The sequence below is a fragment of the Micromesistius poutassou genome (genome assembly GCF_964030765.1).
Source record: "Micromesistius poutassou genome assembly, chromosome: 5".
In the NCBI taxonomy this organism is placed as follows: domain Eukaryota; kingdom Metazoa; phylum Chordata; class Actinopteri; order Gadiformes; family Gadidae; genus Micromesistius; species Micromesistius poutassou.
The window spans coordinates 3,229,708-3,253,308 of NC_140275.1; the positions used below are offsets into that span (position 1 = coordinate 3,229,708).

General features: G+C 44.8%; 1 protein-coding gene and 1 pseudogene across 4 annotated transcripts; both read left to right on the forward strand.

The window, feature by feature from the left end:
- The first annotated feature begins 4,821 nt into the window (after positions 1–4,821).
- Positions 4,822–15,697, forward strand: ncaph (non-SMC condensin I complex, subunit H). Of its 3 annotated transcripts, none has more exons than XM_084468002.1 (18): positions 4,822–4,934; positions 5,634–5,847; positions 5,952–6,042; positions 6,232–6,324; positions 6,436–6,553; positions 6,756–6,880; positions 8,835–9,024; positions 9,191–9,273; positions 9,645–9,832; positions 10,794–10,939; positions 11,286–11,392; positions 12,157–12,276; positions 12,619–12,726; positions 13,497–13,640; positions 14,077–14,187; positions 14,305–14,381; positions 14,999–15,074; positions 15,356–15,697. In XM_084468002.1, the coding sequence occupies exons 2-18, from the start codon at positions 5,639–5,641 to the stop codon at positions 15,413–15,415; spliced, it is 2,046 nt and encodes a 681-aa protein (XP_084324128.1). In that variant the 5' UTR covers positions 4,822–4,934; positions 5,634–5,638; the 3' UTR covers positions 15,416–15,697. The 3 variants fall into 3 exon arrangements, with proteins under 3 accessions (XP_084324128.1, XP_084324129.1, XP_084324130.1); XM_084468003.1 differs by having other exon boundaries at positions 4,837–4,934; positions 5,638–5,847; XM_084468004.1 differs by lacking the exon at positions 4,822–4,934 and having other exon boundaries at positions 5,614–5,847.
- Positions 15,698–20,738: 5,041 nt separating this feature from the next.
- Positions 20,739–22,698, forward strand: LOC311343951 (vesicle-associated membrane protein 8 pseudogene; annotated as a pseudogene). The gene is made up of 3 exons (XR_014684127.1): positions 20,739–20,869; positions 21,877–22,041; positions 22,552–22,698. The product of XR_014684127.1 is annotated as a vesicle-associated membrane protein 8 pseudogene (transcript).
- The last annotated feature ends 903 nt before the right edge of the window (positions 22,699–23,601 follow it).

The following is a 23,601-nucleotide window of genomic DNA, read 5'->3' on the forward strand; positions in this document are numbered from 1 at the left end:
AGCCAAAGCCATGCATCATAGCGAAGTGCTTCACCTCGGATGCATTAAGGAGATTATACAGCGCCCCACACACACACATACACACACAAGCCTGTCCGCACACAGATCCCAGGGAGCTGACAGCATTGTGTTACCGGATCATCTCACTCAGGACCAATACACAAGCAACACATCAGAACTAAGAATAATCAGGGTTAAGACATAGAGGTGGTTTGAGAAGGCAGTACGGTTTTTTTATCATTCCAAATTTGTTTTATACGTTTAAAAGCGTCCAAAATATCATATTATATGATATTATATATGATATTATATAATATTTCTTATTTTCATTTCAATTTGTATTTCTGCTGTTTTTTGTAACTTACCTTATCTCTTCTTGTCATTTGAATAGTAGTATAGTGAGTGGTTATGTTAGGGAACAAGTTGTAATATAGAGTGGCTATGTTAGGGAACAAGTTGTAATATAGAGTGGTTATGTTAGGGAACAAGTTGTAATATAGAGTGGTTATGTTAGGGAACAAGTTGTAATATAGAGTGGTTATGTTAGGGAACAAGTTGTAATATAGAGTGGTTATGTTAGGGAACAAGTTGTAATATAGAGTGGCTATGTTAGGGAACAAGTTGTAATATAGAGTGGCTATGTTAGGGAACAAGTTGTAATATAGAGTGGCTATGTTAGGGAACAAGTTGTATTAGGAGTGGTTATGTTAGGGAACAAGTTGTATTAGGAGTGGTTATGTTAGGAAACAAGACGTAATATAGAGTGGTTATGTTAGGGAACAAGATGTTTATAAAATGGCGAGGCAGGGTGCCAAGACTTGTTAGGTGGACTATGTGCTGGCTTTTGTCAACATGGATTAGGAGGGAGCCAATAGCAGAGGCAAGACTTGGCTTTTTGGACTGAGAGATGCATTCTAGTTAGTTGAAATTTCTTAATTCGGCGTCTTAATTTTGACTTATCATCATGCAGCCACTGACGACGACGACGAAATATTTGATGCAAAGTTCAGAGCTTTGGTTTTTAAAGGCTGTATGTGTCTGATCTTGTCAAAATTAAAATCCATACAATTATATTAGTTCCAGCTGTCAACATCGATTTGGGAGACAATTCAACTGTTGAGTTGAGGGCAGCACTGCTGAGCACTGTGGGCTGGTGTCCTTACCTCCTAGACTGGCCTTTGAATTCGAAGCCTTCACGCAATCCAACTGGTCAGAGTATTCCACCCACTGTTAGTTTCCTGAGATTCTTGATGGACGAGGGATCAGTCTCCGTCTTTGTCTTGCATGATTCCACCGTTAAGAGAAGAGATGGGTGGACTTAAGCATAGACATACTGCAGTTGACCTGATGTGGTAATTAAATGAATTATAAATTGAAGGAAAAACCAATATGTAATATCTTACAGCCTGATGAATATGCCGATCAAGTCATTTAATTACTGGAAGGATGGCTGGTTCAATTAAGATTCGATAAATGAAGTTGTCATATCTCATGTTGCCTATATATGTGAAAGACTTTAGACAGGGGGTAATCTACCACATTTTACCATGGAAAGTCCATTGACTGCATTAAAAGGAATGGGCAGGTTATTCTAATAGGCTGTCTATCCACTTGGACCCTGGTTCTTTACTGCCATCTAGTGAATAGCACACATCCGTCGGATTTGTACATTTATACACTCGCCTTCCACATTACAACTAAAATAAAATGTACTAATAAAAAAACTAGCATTTTAATGCAATTCTTATGCCAATATGTTGTAACTTACGAAACTGTTAATGCAATGTATTCAAAGCAGCTGCTGCACTGGCCCCTGTTGGTAGAGACGACAGATGATAACAAGAAAATGGTTCAATCACAGAACCCTATGTAACAACGGTAATAACAGCCGATCACAGAACCCTATGTAATAACGGTAATAACAGCTGATCACAGAACCCTATGTAATAACGGTAATAAGAGCTGATCACAGAACCCTATGTAATAACGGTAATAACAGCTGATCACAGAACCCTATGTAATAACGGTAATAAGAGCTGATCACAGAACCCTATGTAATAACGGTAATAACAGCTGATCACAGAACCCTATGTATTAACGGTAATAAGAGCTGATCACAGAACCCTATGTAATAACGGTAATAAGAGCTGATCACAGAACCCTATGTATTAACGGTAATAAGAGCTGATCACAGAACCCTATGTAATAACGGTAATAAGAGCTGATCACAGAACCCTATGTAATAACGGTAAACCGGTCACGAGCAGCTAGCTAAACTGCCACATGAAAATTCACAACTTTCTTCTAAACTAATAAATTGACAAAATATATAATTTACATTCAAGAATTACATTCAAATGTAGTTTTGTCAAATACAAGACCACAACAGTAATGACAATTCCGATCGTTTTGTGTAAAAATGAATACAGAGATAAACCGTTACCTGATTGGATTTGAACGAGGAGCGGAGCCGCACGTGCACCAGAGCCCCGCGTGCACGGTGGGGGCCGTTAATACAACCCTACAAAATATAAATTAACACATTTCCCTCCTGCTATCTGATTTGCGATTTCTTTCTGTGGCTGGCAAGTACTGGCAACTGTATTGTAATTGTTGTGTTGTCGACCTGCCCGAGAAATACGGATGACCTCTTGGCTTTACTCTAACCCTAAATCTAAAACATTCACATTTAAGTGAGAACTAAAATGTAAATGGATGTGTACTGTTCCTGCCAATTAAATCATGAATAAAAAAATAAAAAAATAAAAAAATATTTTTTTTTTATGTATTCATATATATTATGTATGGAAGCCCATTCCCGCCAGTAAAAAAAAAAAAAGATGAAAACTCTTCCTTGATAAAAAAATAAAATCCCCATTGTAAGTCATAATTATGAGATAAAAAGTCGAAATTATGAGATAAAAAGTCATAATAATGAGATAAAAAGTCGAAATTATGAGATAAAAAGTCGAAATTATGAGATAAAAAGTCATAATAATGAGATAAAAAGTCATGGTTATGAGATAATCACCATCATGGCTGGCATCCCGAACCATGCAAAAGACAAGCAATCCTGAATAAGTTAAAGGTCCCATGGCATGAAAATTTCACTTTATGAGGTTTTCTAACATTAAGTTGAGTTCCCCTAGCCTCCCTATGGTCCCCAATTGCGTTAGGTGTAAACCGAGAAGTAGGTATCTTAGGTCCATCTCGTAGGTCCATCTTTGAAAAAAGGATAGCTGAAACGCTTTGATTTGGCTTCCGGTCCCGTATGACGTCATACGGGACCAGGTTACCAAGTGTTCTTTGTTATTTGGATAACCATTCTGCTGTTGGTGTTATGGCGCATAACACGCAACACAATAACGCAAGCTTGCATAAAGCTCCCATTTGGGGCTCCAGCAGGAGACAACCCCGGGCAACGGGCAGCGTTTAGAGGGGCTCTGACAGACAATCCTGGGCAACAATCCTTTTCTCCTCGTTTTCTCCTCTCCTCCTCGTCGCGGTTCCCATTTCCTTCTCAACAAACCCGACGCAGACAACCCCGGGCAACAATCGCGGGCAACAATCCCTTTCTCCTCCATTTCGCAGTTGTACTTAATATTGACGTGGAAGTGGAAGAACCAGAGGCGTTTGAGAACCCGACGCAGTCGTTTGAGATTCATAATATCATCCGGAGGCTCAAACAGCTTTTGACCATGATAATATATATTATATTATATAGATATCTAAATATAACATGATATTATTTAGATATAGAGCTCCAGGACTCTCGCCGGAGCACCCGGAGTGTTCAGTGGTCCACTGTAAACACTAGCGCATGGTACCGTGGCCACAAGCTGCTCACACCCCCCCCCCTACCTTGACCCGCCTCTAAAAATGGCGCGTTTGTGGAGAGCTCATTGTGGGACTGGCTCGTAGTGGCTGTAATTCTGCACCAAGGCAGAATTTCTTGAACGTCTTCAAGTACTGTATTAGGGGCCCACTAACACCTATATTAAAGCATCCATAAAATAGCATGTCATGGGACCTTTAAGAATTACAGCTATGGTTACTTTTGTTAAAGTCTTTCAATAAGTACACCGTTACAACTAAACAAATTAGATCTCTGTTCGTGTAGTCAAAGCTACACGAACAGAGATCTTATTTGTTTAGTTAATTTAAGCATGGTTGGGGATGCCAGCGATGATGGTGACAATGAAGGGACCTTTGAAAACAGTGCTACTGGAGCACATGCACACTTTACTTTTTATCTCATTATTATGACATTTTATCTCATAATTTCGACTTTTTATCTCATAATTTTGACTTTTTATCTCATAATTTTGACTTTTTGTCTCATTATTATGACTTTTTATCTCATAATTTCGACTTTTTATCTCAGAATTTCGACTTTTTATCTCATTATTATGACTTTTTATCTCATAATTTCGAATTTTTATCTCATAATTTCGACTTACAATGGGGATTTTATTTTTTTATCAAGGAAGAGTTTTCATCTTCTTTTTTTTTTACTGGCGGGAATGGGCTTCCATAATTATGTATTAATATATATAAAAAAAAAAAATAAATAATAATAATAATAATAAATATATATAAATATATATATATATATATATATTTGTATATATTTATATTTTATATATATATATTTTAGAATTTGTTATCTTGTTGAAAAAAATACTTAATATCATTACGGATTTGTTTATTGTTCCTTCCTGTCGCCTTCTCCTCTGCTTCAGGGCGGTACATACCGGAGTGGGCGTAGTCTGGCGTCATGACGTCATGGCAGGCGTAAACCGCTCGGCGCAATTTTTTGAAAAGCGAGCCGGAAGGAGCGTCCAGCGTGATACCGCCTCGTTCACAAACACATCACTTCATCAGAGTTATCAACATCAAGGCCGTTCTGGATTAAAATCCTCGTCAAAAACAAGGTGCGTAAAGCTACGTTGTAGTGTACAAGCTCTGGACCTGGTGGTCAAAGTTAAACGCGACGTTTTTCAACCTTCTAGGTAAAGTAATGTAGCAAAACAAAGACGTCTAACAACGGAGTCGGAGAGCGACTTTTCATCGTATCAAAACGATTGAATCTGCTTCCTCTTTCAGTCACTCAGTTAAGACTCGTATATGCATTACATTAACGCTCGTCCGTTGTGCTGCGTTATAAGTAGCGTGTTATTGTGTTATTAGTGAGTGCTTAAATTAGACTTTTTGCCGCGCAGGCTCCTCTTCCCTGATGGCCTGACACAGCTCTTACGTCACAGCTCTGATAAACACATTGATGCTCTCACACGTGTGGGTGTGTGTGTGTGTGTGTGTGCCGCCCTCTTGTTCCTCATGGATTTATGTATATGCACACTTTATAGAAAATCAAATCCTGCTTTATTGTTTTAGTGCAAGAGGGCAATACCAAGAGCTTGCATGTAAAACAACAGAAACGAGAGTGTCAATCATCGCTCATCCACTTAAATCAGGGTCTAAATGCCACAGACGTTTGACGGCAGGGATTTTAGAGTCTGCTGTGGTTCTGATTTATTAGGAATAAGCACCATAACGACACTTCTCACAAACCTGAGCACTGACCCGGCGATAGAACGGCTGTGATTGGTCCTTGAGTCTGCGTCTCCGCCCAGCTAGGATGAGCGTCTCCTCCACGCCCGTCCCGCGGTGGACCCCCTCCCTGAAGCACAGCAGCAAGAGCATGTCCCCGGCGTCCTGCAGCACCCCGCTGCTCGCGGCCTTCCACATCAACGACGATGAGAAGGAGCGGCGGCAGAGACGGAGGTCAAGGGTCATCGACCTCCAGTCCGCCGGAGACTCCTCGTTCAACGACTCTGCGTCTCACAGGTAAAGGCCGGGGAATCCCCCCGTCTGTAGGACCTTGTGCTGGGAATTGGAGGGGAACTAAGGTGTGTGTGTGTGTGTGTGTGTGTGTGTGTGTGTGTGTACAGTGCCACAGGAACACCTGCGGCTATTCCCAAGTTGTCGAACGCGCAGATTTCCGAGCACTACTCCACCTGCATCAAGCTGTCCACTGAGAATGTAAGTGTTGTTGGCGATTGAGTTTAACTCTACTCTGTAACATTTTACCATAACAACATTTGTCCTCGACTACATTTAATACTTTAGCAGACACTGTGGGGCTGAGAACCAACACATACAATACAATATGAGATTAACAGATGGAAGCCATGTTTACTAAATGTTCAACTTGTCTGATGTCTTTCTCAGAAAATCACCACAAAAAACGCCTTCGGTCTTCACCTGATCGACTACATGGCTGACATCCTCAAGCAGAAGGACTCAGAGATCACAAACTTTAAGGTAGGACATGACCCGGTTCATTCACTCGCTGTCTCTGCACCTACACACAGTACCCTGCCTGCTGCTATCAGAGTTCCTTCAAGGTGTGTGCGTGCGTGCGTGTGTCTCTAGGTGGCGGCGGGAACGCTGGACGCCAGTACGAAGATCTACGCGGTGAGGGTGGACGCGGTCCACGCTGACGCCTACAGGGTCCTGGGCGGGCTTGGCTCTGAGACCAAACCTGGAGAAGGTCAGAACACACGTTGATTCACTAATGACAAGAAGCCTTTGTATCCACATACTAATGTAACGATGGAGTAGGTAGGGGTTAACTCTGTGTGTGTGTGTGTGTGTGTGTGTGTGTGTGTGTGTGTGTGTGTGTGTGTGTGTGTGTGTGTGTGTGTGTGTGTGTGTGTGTGTGTGTGTGTGTGTGTGTGTGTGTGTGTCCTCAGCGGGTGAGGAGGGGGGTGCAGAAGTCGCGGCCCCCAAGCAGGCGAAGAAGAAGAGGCCCCCCAAGAAGACCGTGGAGCAGAACCTGAGTAACATCAACAGCTCCGAGTCGGAGAGGAAGTGTGAAGTCAGTCTCTACTTTTAACAATTCATCTAATAGTATTCAGGGTGTCTGCGCATCCTTAAAAAGTCTTAAATTCATGTTTCTAAATTTAAGGCCTTAAAAGGTCTTAAATTCGTTTAAAAATGTCATATGCTGGTCTTAAATACTGTAACTCAAGGTCTTAAATTTGTCGGGGCAGGACTTTTTTTTTTTTTTTTTTTTTCTCGCGGGACTTTTCCGCAAGGACACGTAGAGAGGCTTCTTTCTTGCTAGATACTTGGTCGGAAACATGCCGTAAACTGCACTTGTACTTCAGGCATGCAAACTAGTCACCTTTCGGCGAAATTCACAGTTTTTTTAAACAAAATTGGCCACGTGTGACTCATGGAGATCCATTGAGAAAACATAGGGGTGGGGGGGTGGGGGTCTACAGTCTGACGAAAACAAGACGATAACTAAATAAAAATCAATTTAGGATGACAAAAACTACGAAGAAATCTTTTGACACTTTCGTTAACGAATAAAAACAAGACGAAAATGTAAGCGGGACGATTTGGGAAGCGATCCAATCGGAACTAAGCTCTTTATGTGGGGAAGTACTGATCGTCCCGCCCGGCAGGTCAACTAGCAGGCGCTTGCTGCGTCGCAAGCAAGTGTCCCTTTGTAAACAGTTTGGCGCAACAATCACCGGTTAAAACACAACCAACTTGAAGTCATTGGCAGACGAGTCATCCCAAAATTCACATAAAGATAAGCATCCTTAAACAGTTTTTTCTTTCAAGCTAATGTTATGTTTGTTTTCGCTAAAATTGGAATACAATACAAGCTGAAAGAAACCACCGCTGTCCTGTAACGGTACCGGAGCTCTGTGCTGTCGACACCACAGCGGGGCACAGAAACACAGGATTCACTGTGATTTCTGTGACATGAGAAACACTAAAAATGAATACTTATGTTTTATAAAGAAAGCTATCTTAGTGGGAAAGCCACGCAACAGATAGCCACGGTTACATACAGTAATGTTCTTATGACAGGAGAAAGGAGCAGAAATATAGTATAGAGACAACTTGGAGCTGTGTGTGCGCGTATGTTTGAGTGAGAGACGGGAGTGAATGAGAGACAGAAAAATCGGACCCCCTCCATTCTACCTCACAGGTACAGAAGGCCTCCGACAAGGATGGGCCACTGAGTGCAAATAAAGCTAGGATCCCAGAACAACAACAGACAAAGGAGGACGCTAAAAAAATAATAAATAAAAATAAACTCCGGGGAGTTAAAAAAAATTATTAAAAAATAAAAAATAAAAAAAAAATTTGACCTGCGACCTGCAAATATATTATATATTTTTTTAAATACATTTTTTAATATAAAAAAATTTGTAATAACTTTTTTATACATTTTTTTTAAATTTTTTATTATAGAAAAAACATTTTTTAATAAAAAAAAATTTAACTCCCCGGAGTATAACCCTGGAACCCCCTAGTGGGTCTGTGTTTTCCTTGGCTCACGCATCATTCTCACCTTTTTCACCCCAAACCAGTTTGCATGTCTGGTACTTACAGCTTTTGAACCAGAGAGCACTGAGTATCACTTTATGTTCAATAAAGAAACAAAAAGTCAACTTGAATGAGTCTCAGTGAGTGACACACATGCTATGCTTGGGTTTTAATACAGCGGGATCCCCCCCACCATCGCATGCTTTAGGTCTTAAATTTCATTCAAGGTGGTATTAAAAAGGTCTTAAATTTGACTTGCTGAAACCTGCAGATACCCTGTTATTGTTTCAGCCCGTACATAGTGACAGTTAGTCATGACAAAGGGCTTCAAAGGCCCTTATTATAGGCCCCAAAAGAGCGAGAGAAACTTCTTATGACCAATGAAAGAAGCCCCGAGACGCTACTTTGAACACACGGCGCGTCCGGGCGGCCCCCCGCGGCGGAGATAACCGCTAACCGGCCCCTGTCTCCTCCGCCCCCAGGTGGACCCCATGTTCCAGCACATGGCGTCGTCCTTCGACGAGAGCAGCACGGCGGGGGTCTTCCTGTCGGTGCTCTTTAGCGAGGACAGCCGCTGCGAGCTCCTCTTCCCCTCCGACCTCATCCTGCTCCGCTCCGGACCCCCTGCCGGACCCCCGCCCCCACAGCTCGTCCCCATGTCCCCCTTCACCGGTACGTACCCCCCGCAGCGCCCCTCCCCCCCGCCCATCTCTCTCTTTCTGTCTGCGTCTCTATCTGTCCGTGTCTCTGTCTGTGTCTCACTGTGTCTCTCTGTCTGGCTGTCCGCAAAATCAATAAATAAAACGGCTGCATCTGACTCTGAGGATCGTCTCCACAGGGGGCCTGCGTCAGGTCACGGAGAAGGCCTCCATCTGCCCCTCGCTCAAGGACTTCTCCTTCACCAACTGGAAGCCCGACCAGGTCAGTCCAAATAATAACGGCTGGCCACCCCTTCTGAAGCCCAGTAGTGGTTTGGTCCGTCTTTTTGTGTGCCTGGTTGGATGGTTGTGTAGAGGCGAGATTGTTCGACTCCCAGCCCAAAGGTGTGTGTGTGCGAGACAGACTGATTCGACTCGGGCTTGGGCAACATGGAGCACCAGGTCATGTATTATCGTCTACAATAAACTGGTTTTCCGACCACACCACCACCACCACCCTGCGTCCTTGTCTGGAGGAGCCCAGTAAAAGCGCTGTCCTCGTTACAGCGAGATACCCCGCTCCTTAATGACCCCGCTTCAGAAGTCTTTGGACAGGAGCGTGCGGGCTTAATGCTCTGATCGTCTCCTCACCAGACCATGAACCAGCTGCTGGAGAAGCTCAAGCAGGGCGAGCACGTGTTCGACCTCAACGCCGACCCGGAGCCCGACGACGACGACTGCGGGGACCCGGGGCAGGACTTCGACGGGGACTACGAGGAGGGCGACGGCGGGCCCTCGGAGTTCAGGGAGGGCTGCGCCTCGTCGGGTTCCGGCAAGGGACGGTGAGTGCCACGGCAGGAAGCAGAACGCGGTCCTCTCCGTCTTTATGTCATGGTCTAGTCACACTTTTAGAATGCTCTTTGCGGAGGTCATCTTCGTATCTCTGAGATGATGTCATGACTGAAACGCTAAAGCGCACAATGTAGATACTCTCCCAGCCGATGCGTCCTGGAGTCACGGCCGACCCCAACCTACCCATAGGCTGTTCTGATCCTGAATGACCCGGTTCTAGAATTAGTTCGGGCGGGTCTGAAATCTGGCAGCAGGGTAGTCCAGTGGTTGGCGTGTTCGATCCACAACCGAAAGGATTCAGAGGTCAAACCCAAGTGTTCACTGTCTCCTAAGCAAGGTGCCCTGACCCTGCCCCTTAATGACATACATCTAATAAATGTACTATTAGTCTGTTTGGATCACACCATCTGCTAAGTGACCAAATTACAAGTCATGCTTTCCACGTTGTTTGTACTGAGGTTCCACTGTAGAATGCAGGGACCACGGTTAAAAGTTGAAGCTTGGGGAAAGTTTGAAATTGGCATGAACACACCCCCGTGTGCTGGGGACGGAAAGGGATAAGAGGCAGAGAGAGAGGCGGCGGTGGTATCTGTAACAGAGGGAAACAGCCGTGATGTAACTCCCTCTGCCTGTGGTGTACGGCGTCCTGTGGGGTTTAATCAGCCAGGCCCCTCGGTCTCCACTCCGGCCCTCCCCTCACAGTGAAGAACTTTATTATCAGGGGGGGAGGGGGGGGTAAATCAATTGGCACGGTCACCAATACTGTTAAAAGTTAATTCATGGTCAAACACCTTGGGATTGGATACGTTTTATTTATTTTATTTTTCAGGCTTTCTAAAAAGTGTCTTGATGCCTTTTTATTTTTTCAGCTCATATTTGATCAATCTGCTTATCGTCGCTCCTTATGCTTGTTGTTTATTTCAACTATTAATTTGTTGTGTGTGTGTGTAGGGACATCATCCCCATCGGGGAGGGGGACGTGGCCACCATGTGCCTGCAGCTGTCGTCCCAGCCCAGGGAGTACTCGTACTTCAGCCCCCGCACCATGGCCACCTGGGCCGGGCCGGGCTACTGGCAGTTCAAGCCCAAACACAAGCGTGAGTCTGGGCCGCGACCACTGGTGATCTGACAATAGTTTGATAATGGAGTGGTGTGGATTCCAAGACAGAATTTTGAGTTTTTGTATTAAGAGTTCTTCTCCGTTGTAACCATCCAGTTTCATCCCGTTTTCTTTGTATTGCCATTGGCACCCAAATAAATCTAAAGAAACCAACGCCTTTTGCATGATGTAATGGTTTTATCATTCAGTTAAATAATCTCCAGTTATGTTTCTCCTGAGGGCTATAAAATGTGTTTTTATGTGGTGGTTATTTAAAGGTGGTGTCTTGAGGTTCTGGTTGATTGAGGTAGTGGTTAATTAAGGTCTCATTATTCCTCCCCTAGTCGACCACCTGCCTGAAAGGGAGAAGAGCAAGAGGAAGGCCAAGAAGATCTTCGAGTTGGACTTCAACGAGGACATCAACTTCGAGCCACACTTCCGCAGCACAAGAGTAAGTACAGACCACAGTCTGTAGTTCACCTCCCTCCCCATTCGGTCCTGTGGCTCGCCAGAGAGGCCCCGCAGGGAGCAAACGCCCATCTCCTACCTAATGGGGCTCAAAGGGGTATTTTTCTCCATGAGTACCTGGCTGTGGCACGTCCCCTAATGGGCGGACAGTAGGAACCAAGGCTTGCTGTGGAACCTCTGCTGGTCTCCCATCCCACCTCTTTCACGCCTCCCCCACTGAGCACAGGGTGTCTCGACCCACCGCCAGTGGCATCAGAAGGCCGCCTGACTCTTGTTTAGTTGTATTTAGTTGTATGGTTGCTATGGCGACGGTACATTCGGGTCTGCGGTCTCCTGCAGGGGGAGGAGAAAAACCCTTTGATGGTTTATTAAATTTAAATTACCTGAAATGCCCTGACACCCACGAGCTGTCGGGTGGCGTCTGTCACCCTGGTTTCTTCGTGAGTCCCGCAGTGTGGGCGCCAGTCAGCACTAGTCCGCTGGCTTTCGGCCAATCAGCTGAATGTAGTAGCGGCTGTCGGAGAGAGAACTCACTCTGATTGGCTGTTCGGCTTCAGAACGCCCTCTTCACCAATAGGGCACGGACCAAAAGATAATCTTTTGTAGATGACGGTATTGACTCTTTAAGCCGTGTTGTTTATAATTAAATCAAACTGAGCTTGGTAAATCTCCAGTAGCCAGACCGTGTGACCCCTGCCTAACCCTCCTGACCCCTGACCTCTGAGCTGGTCTCCGGTCGCCCCTCAGGCCGCCACCACCAACAGCAAGTCCGCCCTCAGCTCCAGCAACAAGAAGACCACGCTGCCCTCGGACTTCCAGTTCCCCCCGGAGACCCTGTCCCAGCTCAGCCTGAAGCCCGCCTGCACGGTACGGTCCCACGCCGCCGCAGTACTCTGGACACAATGACACGTTAACAATGCCAATTAAATAAAAACAACTACAACCTGTGTTTGGTATTATATGCCATCCTAATTTAATTTATGATAGTAAAGATTAGGGGCCGATAATGACCAGGTTAATTAGTTATGCTATGACCTCATTTCATAAAACATTGAACCTCTTTATACCAGTGTGTAAGTGAATGTTGGTCTTTTGATGAAGACCCAAGAAGCATCAAACTGGATCCTGGGTGGATGGGTTCAGACCTCGCTGTGGGGGACAGGACTCTGCATCGTGGTTCTAACTCTCCTCGTGTGTGTTTGACTCCAGCTGCGGCAGGAGGGACAGAAGCGTCTCTCCGGGGACCTGGGCGAGGGCATCGGGGACTACGACTACAACAACGCCAATGACACCGCCAACTTCTGCCCCGGCCTGCAGGTCAGACTCCGCCTCCTCCTCCTGTTGGGGGTTATGAAGGGCTGCAGAGCTCTGACTCATGGTGACGCACACAGGGAGGTTTCATTTACATTCAGGGCATTTAGCAGACGCTTTTATCCAAAGCGACGTACAATAAGTACATTTGTCAGAAGAAAGGGAAACATTATATCGCTCTAAGTACAGTAAGGATGTTCATAGAACCAAGTGCCAAGCACCAATAATTGCTAGGTTAACCCATTCGCGGTATACAACAAAAATTGCTAGGATAAGATGCTACACAATGCTAAGTACTATAACTAAGCACGACATAAATAAGGGTGTCCATTAAGTGCCAGGACGTAACACACATGGTACTTGATCACAGGCTGATGAAGATGGGGAGATGGTCTCCTCCTCAGATTGCCCTGCAGAGCTAATGAACTCGTGAATCAATGTTCCTGGTTGTCACTTAGGATCAAGAGGCTCAGTTGATGTTTTTGTTTTGATTTAATGGGGAATCAATGTGAGGTCACAGTGCAAGGTCTTCATCCCCCCCATCACCCCCAGGCCAATCATAGCACTGGGAGATGTTTGAATGAATGCACATGGCAGTAGTTTCTACAATATTTCCTATTAAGCAGATGATCAAATCTTTTATTGCCCATGTGACTAATTGTTTGAGGTCGAAGTGCATAAGCGGTATAACCGGTTCAGAATGGACATGGGGTCCTGCCTCCTAGCCTTAACGTGAGCTCACGTTCTCCCGTCCTTCCCCCCCCTCCCTCCACCAGGGCGGCGACAGCGACGACGAGGGTGAGGGTTTGGGGGCGGTGGACGACACCCAGCCCTCGGTGGACGAGGGCCACCAGTCCTCGCAGGACCCCGACGGCTTCTCCACCTACGGAGAGAACGACCTGGTGCCGGAGCCGCACAAGGTGAGGCAGCCCGCCGCCACAAGGCTTCTCTCTCCATTCAGAGTGGAAACCGTGCCTTATACCTCAGTACTAACAATCTATGTTGGAGCCAGCCCCTCATATACACAGCCGCCAAGGTTGGGGGTTTAATTCCCTGTCTTGTGCAACTTGTAGAGCAAGGCATAAACACTGCCCGGGTAAGGGCTTTAATTTACCTCAGGGTTAGGTGTCTTGCTCAAGGACTCCTTGGCACCAAACAGGGCTCAATTCAATTTAATTTGTATAGCCCTTAATCACCATTACAGTCTCAAAGGGCTTAACAGGCCAAGTATTTGGGATTCACCCTGCCAACCCTAAAGGCGGTCTAGAGAGTGGCTGGTTCACGGTCTGTGGAGGTGAGGCCTTCAAAGAAAAGGGTTTCTTCATCCTGTGAACCTCTTTAACCTCGCTCCTCCAGGTGAACAAGATTGAGATCAACTACGCCAAGACGGCCAAGAAGATGGACATGAAGAAGTTGAAGAACAGCATGTGGAGTCTGCTGACCGGCAGCCCGGACAAGTCCAAAGAGGTACGCTTCAAACGTCCTTCAGGAGGAACGTCTGTAATTAGTAGATATGAAATGAAAGCAGGGAGAAGAATCCTCCTCCTATGGCCCAGCGTGACGCTCCTGTTTTCATCTCTCCAGGACTCCCAGCCTGCAGAGACATCAGAGGTGGCCGGCGAGAAGGTGTTCAGTCAGACAACAAAGAGCTTGTTACAAAGGTACGCCCACCACCCATACCTCCACCATCACCCCTACCTCCACCCTAGCACCTCCTCCTCCTCCTCCACCACCAGAAATGGATGATGTAATTTATAAAGTCAAAATACCGAACCTTTGCTGCTTCAGAAATGCAGCAGAGAAAACTTAAACATTTGAACACTGAAGAACTCACCAGAGGACATCATGCGATCCCCTTAAAGGTGAAAGCTGTGCTTCTTTGCAGTGTGGGAGTCTTTATCTACGACACACGGAGAAAGGCTAAACATCACAGTATCAATGTTATGTTGGGACCAAATCTTGTCTGGCTAAGATCGCCCTGCTCCCACGCTAAACCTCCAGACCAGATGAACTGAAGCTCCATAGAGCCGGAGTCGCTCACTCAAACCCAGCCATGGTCTCTAGGTGGGGCCTAGGACCAACATGACACCCAGCCAGGGTCTCTAGGTGGGGCCTAGGATTATCTAAACCCAGATATAGTCTTTGGGTGGAGCCTAGGATCATCTAAATCCCTGCCTTGGCCAATTGTTCGAGCTCAGACTCCCAAGACATCTCCCTTCTGCTCTGTAGGCAAGACCTGGATGAATCATTAATGTCTGTCTGTCTGTGTCTCTTTCAGCCTGCCCAACGCCATGGCCCAGAATCTGTCGGTTCCGCTGGCTTTTGTTGCTTTGTTACACTTGGCCAACGAAAAGGTGAGTGCCATATTAGTATTCTCATGCCATTGTATATACAGTATGTATACTACGCCATTCGGTGAATGCTTCTCTTCCAGACGTCTTGCGATAACATGCAGGGCTCAAATGGTCGCAGCATTATTTATAGATAATTTTTATTTATTTTTTTATTTTATTTCATTCACCAAGATGCAGTCTGAACATATTACAGCTGTCCTGAAGTTAGTGGGGAGTTGTGGCAGCCATGTTTGTTTATTGTTTATTGTTTAAATTCCATTTGTTCTTCTTTGTTTTCATAGAATCTGGAGCTGGTGAAGGTGGATGACATGTCTGACATCATCATCAAACAAGGCCAGTGAGGGAGGAGCTGTAAAGATATTCACTTCTTTGTCTTTCATGTGATCGTATCTGAGCCCTTTGTCCTGAGCTACGGTCTTACTTTCCTCCTTCTCCTAGAATGATGGAAAATTGAGCCAAGGCCTTTTTTTTCTTTTTATTTAGAAAATGTAAAATGCTCATTAAAGTATGTTAAACTTTTTTTTTCAGTATCTTTTGCTGCTCTTTACGTTGTATAGACTATAACTCGACTGGCAACTTCATGCTCTCTAAACATGTACATTATGAAAGGAAATAAACCTGTGTTTTCTACAACCGTGTGTTTGGAGTCTCATTACCTCTGCCCGGGAGGTGGTTTTTGGCCCATCTGAGTAGGACGTGATTCTCAAGCCAAAGGGGCGTGGTAAATCACAATAAGGTGCGTCACCAAAACATGATCCTGAAAGGTTGCTCAAGGGCTCATGACGAGTGGGTGACCTCCCCCAACCCCGAGCACAGCCAATGGGCTTCCTCTGAGCCAGGCCACTTCTACCAAGCTGACTCTTTGGCGGAGGTCTTTGCTCTACTGAGGTCAAGAGTGGAACATTAATACAGCTTCACTCAATAGCCCGAGCATTCATAAATAGAGTGAAGTAAATCTTTTGCTACATATTACATTTCTTTTGGGCCTTAATGCATCATTTATATAATAAAACAATAAACTGTAGGGGCTGAATATAAAAATCTATACCCCACTAACACTATCCATTATGTAGTAGGTCTTTTATTTACCCTTTATTCTATTTTTGTCTTTGGTCGCTCAGAGGAGCATACTTCAGTTACATTCCTTGGCTTCAATGCTTCACCCATCTCCCTGGAACCGGTTATGGGGTGAGATTGATGCCAAAAGTGATTCATTTTTTTGACCTTTTTTAGTCACTCAGGTGCACGGACAATACACTTTGCATCAATTTGACGCCATAACCGGTCGGTTGAGGTCTGGGATGCTGACGAGAATCTCAGGACACACACGCGTGTACACGTGCACGCACACACGACCCGTCTGCTGAGGAGGAACAAACTGAAGAGGTGGATTTCAGTTTGAGAAAGACATTATTTACCAGGAAGTCACCGAAGAGAGGACACCCAATCTGTTTCAAAACAGGATCACCAATCGATTGGTGCAGGACCGTGTGAATAATGGATATTGATCTGGTAGGTGACTAGTGTGGAGGTGTTAAGGTGATCTAGCTGCTCCACTCCGGTGGCCCATATAGCCTATATATATTACTATACTATATATTACATTTTTAACATCCAACAGGTGGGCTGAGTAACCTGCAATGTTATGCTGTCAGTCAAATTATGTGCATCACAATTTGTCACTTTATTGGTTATTGTTTTATTTCACTATAACACATGATCGCTGCCCAGCCGGCAGAAGGACATGACCTAATTTTACTGTTTATTAACCCATTCAAACTGTCAGAACAAGTTAATATAACCCAGTTAAACTGTACATTAACTAAACATTAACTATGTGGTAATAGCTTGTTTAATAAAGCTCCTTACTTTGTATTCATGGGATAGAAAAGGGGTTTGAAAGATGAGCTCCCTAATTCACTTTCTCCGGTATTTGGTGTGAATGATGGAAGCATTCACAACATGTTCTTCAAATTCTTTCTGTTTCTTTTTTAGACCTTAACTACTTCTAGTTTTTACCCGAAGGACTCCATTGGAATTGACGGCTACTTATTTTTTAGTAAAATATAATACACTTTTGAAATACTCTCCCTTCCACTTTTCAGTTGGTATGCCTAGAATATTTCAGAGATTTTAAAATGTAGTGTGCGGTCTTGCGTGTGACCATGATGTCATCACTTATTGTCTTTTGGTCTAAGAATGCAAACACAAAGACGTAAGCGGCCAGACATGCTTTTATACACTGTTGGCCCATCACTCATAAACACAGCATGGAGGGGGAACTGCGTGAGCAGCCTGGCAGACGTACAGCTATAGAAGTGGTGGCTCCATTGAGAGATGGTTGGTTGTTAGTTTGAGCCCCACTCACCAGTATACAGGATCTCTCTCTAGATGTCTAACCTCTGTGGCGGTATACCTGTCTCTCTGTTCACCTGTGTGTCTCTTACCTGTGTGTCTGTTCACCTGTCTCTCTTACCTGTTCACCTGTGTGTCTGTTCACCTGTCTCTCTTACCTGTTCACCTGTGTGTCTGTTCACCTGTCTCTCTTACCTGTGTGTCTGTTCACCTGTCTCTCTTACCTGTTCACCTGTGTGTCTGGTCACCTGTCTCTCTTACCTGCTCACCTGTGTGTCTGCTCACCTGTGTGTCTGTTCACCTGTCTCTCTTACCTGCTCACCTGTGTGTCTGGTCACCTGTCTCTCTTACCTGTTCACCTGTGTGTCTGTTCACCTGTCTCTCTTACCTGCTCACCTGTGTGTCTGCTCACCTGTGTGTCTGTTCACCTGTCTCTCTTACCTGCTCACCTGTGTGTCTGTTCACCTGTCTCTCTTATCTGTTCACCTGTGTGTCTGGTCACCTGTCTCTCTTACCTGTTCACCTGTGTGTCTGTTCACCTGTCTCTCTTACCTGCTCACCTGTGTGTCTGCTCACCTGTGTGTCTGTTCACCTGTCTCTCTTACCTGCTCACCTGTGTGTCTGTTCACCTGTCTCTCTCACCTGTGTGTCTGTTCACCTGTGTGTCTGGTCACCTGTCTCTCTTACCTGCTCACCTGTGTGTCTGTTCACCTGTCTCTCTCACCTGTGTGTCTGTTCACCTGTCTCTCTTACCCGTGTGGCTGCTCACGTGTGTGTCCAGGAACGGGCCACTGAGCTGAAGCCGCCCCCCCAGGACAAGGTGCAGGACTTACAGAGGCAGACAGACGGGGTGATAGAAACGTTGGAAAAAAACATAAAGATCCTGGTTGACCGACAGGAAAACCTGGAAGAGCTCGAGAAGGGTTCCAAGGAGCTGGAGGAGGAGGTGACTGTTACCGCAGCTTCTGTTAATAAAGTTTATCGCATTAATAAACCAGTGTTTCTTGCCAGTTGTCAGATAGTGTGCCATTGCTAAAATAATATTTGTTTGTTAATGGACAATAAAGATACAAGTCTGGTAAAGATCTAAAGCATTTGATCAATGGGAAACATTCATATATATATAATTATAGACATTTTGTTATAATGTCTTCTAACAATATATGGGATGTAAAAGAGCCCAGTTCTTAGTATGTCCAAAGCATGGACTGCAGTTCCATCCTAACTTGACGTTTGTGAGGTTAGTAGTTAGTGAGAAAATACACTGGACAGAATCGGCCGGCAAAACCCTTACAAGGCCAGCCTAGTGCCAGAAGGGAGCAGAACCAGCGCAGAACCTCGGGCCCCAGACACTCACCGCCCCCCCCTGGTGTGCCCGGGCCTCCAGCTCTCTCCAGGCTGCTGGGTGGTCCCAGCGGTACCTCCCCCATCCCTGGAGAACCTCTCTGCTGACGTCCCTCCTCTCTCTCCCCCAGGCCAAGGTCTTTAAGCAGACGTCCCAGAAGGTGAAGTGCTCCTACTGCCTGAAGAACATCAAGCTGGTCGTGGTCATCGTGGTGGTCGTCCTCGTCATCATCCTCATCATCATCCTGCTGGTCACAGGGGTCATCCCCGTGGACTCCTCCTCCACGATCCCCCTAATCCCTATCGCCCCCAAACCATGAACACACACACCCTCACGTAGACACACACACGCACACTCACGTAGACACACACGCCCTCACGTAGACACACACACCCTTACGTAGACACACACAACCTCACGTAGACACACACACACACACACACACACACTCACCTAGACACACACACCCTCACGTAGACACACTCAAATATACGGGCCTGCTTGTGTTAATTTACATGTACAATTTTGCACGTACACACCGTACACAGAGATTCAAACATACATTGACATTTAGGGCGTTTAGCAGACGCTTTTATCCAAAGCGACTTACATTAAGTACATTTGTTAGAAGAAAGAGAAACAACAATATCTCGCTGTCGGTACAGTAAGGATGTTCATAGAATCATGTGCCAAGCAATAACAAGTGCTAGCTTAATCCATTCCCTGTATACAACAAAGATAGCTAGGATAAGATGCTACACAATGCTAGGTAATATCTTTAGGTGAAAGGACGTACAACAGATAATAAGTGTGATAATAAGATAAAGAAAATAGAAGGAATACAATTCCATTGAAGTTGGGCTGGACAATTTTCACTGGACAACCGAGGAACCAAATCAAGGGCTTAGCTAGCTGCCCACGGCAACGATTATCACTTCCTGGTCAGCTGCCTCATTTCCACCTTGAGGTAGAGGGATAGTCTGTGAATTAATCAGTTAAACCAATCACAATCAGGTTGCATTGTGGTCAGTGTACATGTGGACAAGGCGTGTCCACATGTACACTGTGGACAACTCCAACACTCCCCCACCCGCGGACCCTGCTATAAGGTATGCATTACAAGATTCTACAGAATCTCACTCCGGCCAAAACCCAAAAGTTGGCAGCCCTGCAACCGTGGTGGTAAACTACATTTGTGGACGTATATTTATCACTGCTATATGAATATATAAAGAATGCATACACATTTATCATAATCCACCTCTTGTGTGAACTGCCATTCGCTACACTATTTTACACTTGGATTAAAAAGTGTGAAAACATTGTATAATTTAAATACCATAGGCTACATAGGTTGAGGGTTGATTCCATCCTTTCTTTCACTGGCGCGATTCTTATTGGGAAATGCTGCATATTTGCGTATGTGTTTCCTTTTTCAGTTTTTCCGTGTGTTTATTCGTTAGGTGCCTGATGCCAAATTACCTTTAGTCCTCTTCCAAGGCTGACCAATCCCAGCAGTTTGTGTGACTTCCTTCCCACTTGTTTTCATTGACATAATTGTAACATTGACGTTGCTACAAGTATATTAAAACACTTTGTTTCTTTTTTTGTATCTTTCTCTGCTTTTGTCTATAACCCGACTATCAACTTTGTGCTCACAAAACATGAACAGTCTGAAAATAAATATACATTTGTTCTCTATTACAACATGTGTTTGGATTCTCATTACCTCCGTACTTTACCTCCAGAGCACAGATGTGCCCCACATTTGGTGGGTAGGAAGTTATTAAGTAAGAAGTGATTCGCTTCTTGTGCCAACGGCCCAAATTTGCATCAATTTGACTCTGTAGCGGTTGGTTGAGGTCTGGGATGGAGACGGGGAACGGCTTCAAGGTGGACACACACACAGACAAACACACACACACACACACACACATGTCTGCTGAGGAGGAAGAGGTGAAGAGGTGGATTTCAGTTTGAGGAAGTTAATATTTACCAGGAAGTCACCGAAGAGAGAACACGTAATCCGTTTCAAACCAGGACCACCAATCGATTGGTGCAGGACTCCACCGTGTGAATAATGGATATTGATCCGGTAGGTGACTCTAGTGTGGAGGTGTTGAGATGAACTCACTGGCCCTCTCCGGTGACCCATGTATATATATATATATATATATATATATATAGAGATATTTTAACATCCAACAGGTGTCTCTCTCGGTAGCTTAACATGTCATGCTGTTATTCAGCTGGATTATGTATAATGTTATGTGTACATTTATTGGTTATTGCTAAATGTCCTAACACTTGATCGCTGCCCAGCAGACAGAAGGAAATTACCAAATTGTACTACCACGGTGAAGACGGCTATCTGGTCAAAACAGAATACTCCCCTCAGGGGTTAACTCACTGCAGAGTTGTGGTGAGTTCAAAATAATTTCAAAGTTAATTTTTCTAGGAACTTTGAACTGAACTGAACATATTTTTAACTAAAGAACTTGAACTTGAACTTTTGTGAATTTTGTGACATTCTGAACTGATGCTTAGGTCCAGATGACATGTTTATTAAATAGAGTTACTGCCTTAGTTGTGATGAATGAAACAGGTGTACAAATAAAATCCACACCAATTTGAGATTGTAGTGATGGGCAGCTGGTAATGGAGAGAATTCATTTTAAAAGATAAGCACAGAATACTCACTCCCACAGTTTTTCTTCGGTTTCTAAAAAAACTGTTAATGAACTGAACATGAACTAGTTCAAAACTGATTTGGTATGTTCATAACTATGAACGTGAATTTATTCATTTTCTTTTGTATGAACTGAAATTTTAACTAGTTCATGTGAAATGTGAATTTGCACAACACTGCAGACCAGGAAGCAATGAGGAATGTCTGGAAATCTGTCTCTAGTGTGTCTATATCCCTGTATGTCTCTTACCTGTGTGTCTATTTACCTGTGTGTCTGTTCACCAGTGTGTCTGTTCACCTGCTTCTCTTACCTTTGTCTCTCTCACCTGTCGGTCTCTTACCTGTGCATCTGCTCACCTGTGTCTCTTACCTGTCTGTCTGTTACCCGTGTGTCTGCTCATCTTTGTGTCCAGGAACGGGCCAATGGGCTGGAGCCGCCCCCCCAGGACAAGGTGCAGGCCTTGAGGAGCCAGGTGGACGGGGTGACGGACATCATGACCCAGAACGTGGACCGCATCCTGGCCCGGGGCGAGAGACTGGACAACCTCTTGGACAAGTCTGAGGACCTGCAGGCAGGGGTGAGCGTCATGACATTGTTGGTTAATAAAGTTTTGAGGCATTGTTGCAGGGTGCAGGGCTTGAAGAGCCAGGTGCCCGACTAGTGCCAAGGGTGCATTACATTTACATTTAGGGCATTTAGCGGATGCTTTTATCCAAAGCGACTTACAATAAGTCCATTTGTCAGAAGAAGGAGAAACAATATATCGCTGTCGGTACAGTAACTATGTTCATAGAACCAAGTGCCAAGCTAGGTTAACCCATTCCCCGTATACAATAAAGATAGCTAGGATAAGACAATACACAATGCTAGGTACTATCTTTAAGTGGCAAGACGTCCAACATACAAGTGTGTACATCAAGTGCCAGAAGGGAGCAGAACCAGCGCAGAACCTCAGGCCCCAGACACTCACCGCCCCCCCTGGTGTGCCCGGGCCTCCAGCTCTCTCCAGGCTGCTGGGTGGTCCCAGCGGTACCTCCCCCATCCCTGGAGAACCTCTCTGCTGACGTCTCTCCTCTCTCTCCCCCAGGCCAAGGTCTTTAAGGAGACGTCCCAGAAGGTGAAGTTCTCCTTCTGCCTGAAGAACGTCAAGCTGGCCGTGGTCATCGTGGTGGTCGTCCTCGTCATCATCCTCATCATCATCCTGTTGGTCACAGGGGTCATCCCCGTGGACTGATTTATTCACTACTAGTCTGTAAATAAATCAGTTGAACCAATCACAACCCGTTTGCTTTGTCAAAGTCCCCATAGTCACTGTACATGTTGAAGGACAGTTTTGTTTCTGCATGTCTGTGTGGGGTATCTACAAAGAAGCGTGGGTGTGCCCCACATTTGGTGGGTAGGAAGTTATTAAGTAAGAAGTGATTCGCTTCTCGTGTTGGTTGAGGTCTGGGATGGAGATGGGGAGACAGTGAAGAAGTTTCTTCAAAATCAACACGCAAGTCCTTTTCTTCCAAAAAGACTGCAGAGTCAATACTTTGTTCAACACTTTATTCCTGGGCTCTGAGTCCTTCTGTGGTTACACTTCTCTGCTCAATTTCACACGCACAAAAGTATATCACAACATATGACAAGGGCGGGCTCTCAGTTACCTCCAATCATTACCTTTTATTATACAAAAATGTGTAACCAACTAATTCCTATTCCATATTACTTTTATTCAAATTAAACCAATCACAAACCGCCCACACCCTCTCTAGGCTAACGGTTTTGGCTGGGTGCGATTTTTTTTTAACCCATTCAACCCATTTTTTTATTTAACGAGGTAAAAGTCTCATTGAGATTAAAATCTCTTTTTCAAGAGAGACCTGGCCAAGAGGGCAGCATAGAACCGACAAAACATATAAGTTTCATACAAACAAAACTCACAATTTGAAAGACATTTCAATTTAAAGACAAAGAATTTTCAAGTAAGGAATTATACACAGGTACAATGTCCAATATTTCCACATAATAAGTCCTTAAGTAATGAGCCAAAGGCATCAAATGAACCCAGTGATAGTCTGATAGTCCAGTGATAATCCAGTGTTGGTCTGAGGGGACTTAATGAAATCAACTAAAAGTGGGGGTCCGTTGATTG

Bases quoted from the DNA above. Each gene is read 5' to 3' on its own strand.
- ncaph (XM_084468002.1), top strand. From the start codon at position 5,639: ATGAGCGTCTCCTCCACGCCCGTCCCGCGGTGGACCCCCTCCCTGAAG. The intron at 6,881-8,834 runs GTCAGTCTCTAC...CTCCGCCCCCAG, and splicing joins AGTCGGAGAGGAAGTGTGAA to GTGGACCCCATGTTCCAGCA. The intron at 9,833-10,793 runs GTGAGTGCCACG...GTGTGTGTGTAG, and splicing joins TCGGGTTCCGGCAAGGGACG to GGACATCATCCCCATCGGGG.